Below are 6,003 nucleotides of genomic sequence, written 5' to 3'. Positions count from 1 at the left end.
AAGTTTGATGTGCAACTGTGGCAGAGATAAGCAGTTTGGGTAGCAAACAACTATTGAAAAACCTTGCAATTTATCCATATTGGACATGTGGGTTTTTTTTTGTATCCAGTGGTAATTTTTCACATTAGCTGTTTCTTAGGATTAGCAAACCAGTGCAAATCTTGTTTCATCCTTCCCTGGGTATTTAGTGTAGTGCCAAGCAAAGCACAGATTAACATACGCTTACTCAGGATTAAGGATGATTTTTAAAAAACTCTTTTGATAGGCAGTAAAATAGAATCCACAATCGATTCAGTGGATGGGCTGTTTTCTTTCATGCCAACAACAAACTCTAAATTTTTAGTCCCAAGTTCCCACAGACTTGGAGTCATACGCATGAACGTCAAAAGGCAAATAGCAGTAAACTCTTTTACCATGTTCTTCATTTGCCTCAATCACTGCAGTGTGGCATATGATTGCTCCATGGCAAAGAAGAGGAGAGCTGAAGAGCAGGCCTCGGGGGTCCCTGTCAATAAGAGAAAGTCCCTGCTGATGAAGCCCAGACATTACAGCCCAAACATGAACGGCCAGGAGGGGCTTGATACTAGGACGGAGGCGGAGGAGGACAACGGCCTGCTGGGGACCAACGCTCACCCGACCACAGGTAGCAAGGAGGGGCCCAAACTCTATATTTGCTCTCAGGCACCGAAGACTCAGTCTTAGCTTCTGTAGAATACATACAGCTTGTGTGTTTGAATTTGGAAGCAAGATTAAATATTTATTTCACGTAGGATCCATTTGTTGAGGGCTGATTTTTATCTGTGACTGTGGGATGTCTAAAGATAAGCATTGGGGAGGCCTTGCCCTGAGTTCGTTTTCAAAATTGAGGATTGGACTGTGCCTCTTTTTGAAGAATATAAAAGATACTAAGCCTGAAAGCTGATGAATACCTTGACTCCCAAATAGGGTAGATGTCTAATGCCTGAAAAAACCTTTCAAAATAAAAGGACAGATTTAATCTTGAGGATATTTAAGATTTGATATACATGAATAAAACATATTTTTGTTTTGTAAATATGTATATAGTATTATTTAGCCCTCAAAATATAATTGGTGATAACAACATGGACCAATGAAGGTGGAATGCAACGTTAATATTTTCAACATTAAAAAAATAAATATTTATAGCAATGGACTGCAGAAGGATATAAAGTTGGCTGTCTAGCATTTCCATCTAGAAAAATGATATAGAAAATTTACTACTGTGCCCAATATTTCCAAATTATTTCCAAACTAAAATCATTTTAATTTGCCTATAAGCACACATTATGATTCATGAATTCAATTCTTCACTCCTTAAATGCTGTGTGCATTACAAGTTATATGTGGTTACAATTTCAGAATTTTAGGATGTTTGTCCCCAGTTCACAGTTACTCCCAGTGGTCTCTGGTAGTCACAGTGCCTCCAGGAGTCAGAATACCACCAACCACATTGTGCATGAGGCTGAAGTTAAAGGACATGCAAAATATCTCAAAAATTATATTTAAAAAAAGGAATCTAAAGCTTGACTTATTAGAAAATGAAATTAGGTGTTCTAAATCAAATACACGTTTTTTTTCTAAATGTGACTTTATAGGAATCAAAATATACCAAATGAGTTGTTATATAAAAAAAAAAGTATCTTATATAATAAAGAGCTAATATGCTAATTAGACCGAACAGTGGAATGACATTCTGGACGTCCTTCCGGACGAAGCCAGGGCTGAATTTCATGCATCAGGCCTCTAGTATATTATACAAACCAAAGGCAATGAGAGTGTTAGATCATAAATATCTATTATATGTAGAAATATAGTAATAGCAATAGGTGTCAACAGAAAAGATGTAAAAGCATATGAAAGATGAGTGTGCACAAATCTCAGATCACAATCAATAGATCCCCAGTAATCTTGGCTTACAAGTAGTTTGAGATTCTGTATTTAAAAAAAATTATATTCAGATTTGATGATGGTTAAGTAAATTTTCTGACTTTCCTATGTTTAACATATGGCTTAAAGCCTCATGGATCATCTGTAAATTATAATCATCTTTGACTTTTTGTTTGTTTGTTTCCTTGAGTTGGTTAGATTTTTGTTGATTCATGAAAATTGCAGATAGAATTTAGAAAGTCCTTGAATCAGTGTGGTTGGACTTGGACTGTATCTGCCCACTAATGGTGTAACCATTGTAGATGCTTAGTATTTACCAAGAAAATATATTGTCAAAATGTACTCAGTTAAAATTTCAGTTATAAGTGTTGAGGGACATCTATTTGCAGGTTCACAAATACTACCTATTTTTTATATTTAGTACTAGAATCACGACTAATAACAATGAATATGCTGAAATTCCAGAAGTAGTGGCCATTATTGTTGAATTTTTAATATATTCTTTTTTTAGGAGAAATTTTTTTTAAAATTTCTTTATTGATTAAGGTATTACATATGTGTCCTTATCCCCACATTACCCCCTCAAAACCGCCTCCCCCCTTGCATGACCTCACCCCCCATGTCTGTGTCCATTTATATTCTTGGAAAATAAGTTATATCACTTAACCAACCCAACAATGACATGTGTATGATTATGGACAGAATTTTACAGACATGATGATTAAGGACCAAGGAGATTTAATACTTAAGATAATGCAGCTTGTCAATGTTTAAAAGGACATAATTAGGAAACAATTGAAGAATAAGCAAAATAGCCAGCTAGCCATGCTTCAGCATCTAATTCTCCCCAAGCTCTGACCACCTTCAGAAAGCAGACTGCGCAAAGTTTCTGCAACATTAGATCAACATTTCCAGAAATGACAGGTCACAGATGCTCCTATCTCTGGTCAAAAGAGCGAAACTCTAAGTTTTCTTCAGTCCTTTGAGCAAGTTATCCACTACCCTCAGCAGGAAAGAGAGCTAAGTTGGTCCCCAGGCCCAGTGTAAGGGCTTCTCATCTCTCGTCTCCTTGACTGCTGGTGCTCCAAGGTTTTCACCTGGCCAGGTGTGCGCCTCGTTGTGTCTTCGGGAGGGCAGTCCAGGTGCTGAAAGAGAGGGAGAAGTGCTCCTGGAAGTTCAGATAACGAGCTTGCATCCATTTAATGGCAAAACTACACCCTGTACCCTCCATGTGCTAAACAAGCTCCACCTCACTTCTGTGGAGGGCCCCTATACTATCATCTAAAATGGTACCCAGTGAAGGGGGAAGAGAGCCATCCTTACTGAGTACCTGTGGGGTGTCACCTGCTTTCCACGCGCTCCCCCGTGATGTCTACCGGTGCCTCACTGTGTGAGTGAGCACGCCAGGATCAGAAAGGTTAGGGACCTGTCAGAGTTTGAACAGAGATACACGCCAGGCCCATAATCAGACCTAGGTTCCTCTGATATTAAAGGCAGAAATCGCCTAGTTATTTCAGTGGCAAAAGCACAAAATAAGTCACTAGGCCGCCCTGGGAAATAGAAACACACTAGCATAAAGAGGCAGGCAGCCCGTGACAAAGCTAGGAGAAACAAGTGTCTCGTCACAGATCTGTAGGGTTCAAAGGCTCGCTCAACGTCCCCCCCCCCCCCCCCGCCTTATAATGACAGTGAGAGCCAGGGAGAGAGGGATTCAAGGAAAGCTGGATTGCAGGTTTTCAGGCCATCCCTGGAAACCTTCGTGCGCAATGCGCACAGGCATGGCTGCCGGCAGGACTCCTCTCTTTCTGAAGAATAATTAATAAATATTTTCTTTTAGCATATAACAAACAGTTGAACCAAGCAATTATGTAAACTGGAAATGACCCAAAATGCTAGCGGTTGGCAGCAGCACAGCGAAGTGCATTGTCGTGCACATGTGCATTTTTGTCACTCCCGCCTCTCTGGTGATCTGCACTTAATAGGAATATTTTAAACTATGTAGCTAAGCAACAGAGGTAATTGTTGCTTTCTAGAGCTTTTGTTAGCACTCTACCACAGCCCAAATATGCATAATTAGGTATAATGTCTATAAATCATTATTGTACACATGTGGGTAGTTAAGTGGAGTGAGAGAATAGTTCAATGAATTGAGCATATTCACTGAAAATGCTTTTTATTTGTTTTCTGTAGTTCATAATACTTTAAAATTATCATAACCCTTTACACTTTCTCTTAATCACCAACCGTGATATTGAGAAAAACTTCATTTGCATTTTAGACTATGTTTAATATATTATTTAAACCTGGAGTTCCTCTGATATGAATTCAGGAGAGGATAGACCATCCTATCAAACATTATGTTCTTGTTTATCCAGTCTCTTTTCTAGGAAGTAAAATGTTAAATTTTTCAGTTTATGTTGAATAGATCCCAACAAAAGACTGCACCCTATAATCAGCATTATTTAAAGGGGCTAGTGTTGTGACTAAATTCTTCCCTTCATCCAAAAATGCTTTTAGTTACTATGGCAATATTTACTTGATCCTGGCAGTCCAGTGTTGATTTAGGGAGATAATTACCAGAAAGGAAGATGATGGAGATGTATTTTTGAGTGTCCTTGTCAGAGACAATGTTTATAAAAAAAAATTAAATGAGACAAAAAAGGCTCATTGTCTTCTGCTCAGACACCCTCGCCCACAGCCCTCACATTGGATGGCTGTGCTTTTCTTCCCTCCAAAGATGCTTATTAACACAGAATGCACTTCACTTGGTGTCTTTATCAGTCTTTAAGGTAGCTGATTATTGTGTGTTGCCCGTCCCCCACTCCCCTCCTGTTCCTCCTTCTTCTCTTCCTCCTCCTCCTCCTCCTCCTCTTTTTTGTCATAGTATTCACTAAAGGAAGCATTGCTGGATTGTCTGGTCATTTCACAGCCTGGTATGTGCTGGGTGCTGTGCTCGCTGGAGTACAGCTTGAGCTGGGCAAGGGTTAGGTCACCAGATAATCTGGACCCTTCATTGGTGTGTTTGGACTGGGACACACGCACACACACACACACACACACACACACACACACACACACTCACACCCCTCCCTCCCCCCCAAATTCCCACTGGGCCATTGCTGAGAAGGAAAGGGGGTGATGCTAACAGTTACCCTGGGACAAGAGGAATCGGTGGACTGTCCTAGGCAGACCAGCACTGGGGCCTGTTCTCAGTCATGGGCTCCGTGACTGTCAGACTCTAGCTGGTCCTGCACCAAGAACAACCAGCTAACATTCAACATCCTCCAAACATCCCCATCTCTCGTCTCATTTCCTTTTCACACAAATGCACGAAGCACCAGACCAGAAACTGTGTTACTATGTGAGATGTTATTTGATCATGCTGATTTTCCCACTTGCTTGTATTTCCTTCCACATGAAACTTTTGGGTGACAGTTATGAAAGTAGTCAGGAAATCTAGAAAGCTTTCAGAACTTGTTTAGTTATCATCATGTAGATGAATTTCTTATTTTAGCAAAAATCCCATAAAATCGGAAAGTATGTTTGAAAAACTATGAAGGCAGAAAACTGAAACCAAATAAGCTTTGAAGTTATATTGCCATGCTAACAGAGAAATCTGATAACTATTTCCTTTGTAATGCATAGCATTATATATGTTTGATTTCCTTTTAGGTGGCTAAGATTTGCAAATATAAGAGGTAAAGTAACAATAATTTCACGTTCAGCATTTGTTACTATTATGTATGGACTTCAGTACCCTAGAAGTTCTTAGTTCTTAATATACTGAAAATTCTAATAGCTCATTTCTTTAAAGTTAATTCTCAGAATATGAAGGTCTTCTAAGTTTTGTTTTAAGAAGATATATATTTTCTCCCTAATGCTTTAAAAATTAATAGAGCCTACATATTCACATATTTCACATATTATATATACATGTTTCTGTATATATTATGCATATTTGAAGTATTTTTGAAAATATTTCTTAAATAATTTTTGATTATTAAACAAATTTAAATAATTTTCTTAGAATAATTTCCATAAACTATTTTTGTTCTTGTCTTTCAAATATTGGTGTGTGTGTGGTTTTTTTTTCCC

General features: G+C 38.5%; 1 protein-coding gene across 4 annotated transcripts in view; it reads left to right on the top strand.

Annotated features, from left to right (window-relative positions):
• The first annotated feature begins 447 nt into the window (after positions 1-447).
• ST18 (ST18 C2H2C-type zinc finger transcription factor) overlaps positions 448-6,003 on the top strand; it is a 59,625-nt gene continuing 54,069 nt past the window's right edge. For 3 of the 4 annotated variants that reach the window (XM_054708382.1, XM_054708380.1, XM_054708381.1), the window contains exon 1: positions 451-643. In XM_054708382.1, coding sequence (XP_054564357.1) covers positions 463-643 — 181 coding nt within the window. In that variant the 5' untranslated portion in view covers positions 451-462. Of the gene's footprint in view, positions 644-6,003 lie in introns of all 4 variants that reach the window. The other variant, XM_054708379.1, reaches the window with a different exon arrangement.

This window comes from Eptesicus fuscus, chromosome 19 (genome assembly GCF_027574615.1).
Source record: "Eptesicus fuscus isolate TK198812 chromosome 19, DD_ASM_mEF_20220401, whole genome shotgun sequence".
Taxonomy (NCBI): Eukaryota; Metazoa; Chordata; class Mammalia; order Chiroptera; family Vespertilionidae; genus Eptesicus; species Eptesicus fuscus.
This window is presented reverse-complemented; position numbering and strand designations above follow the sequence as displayed.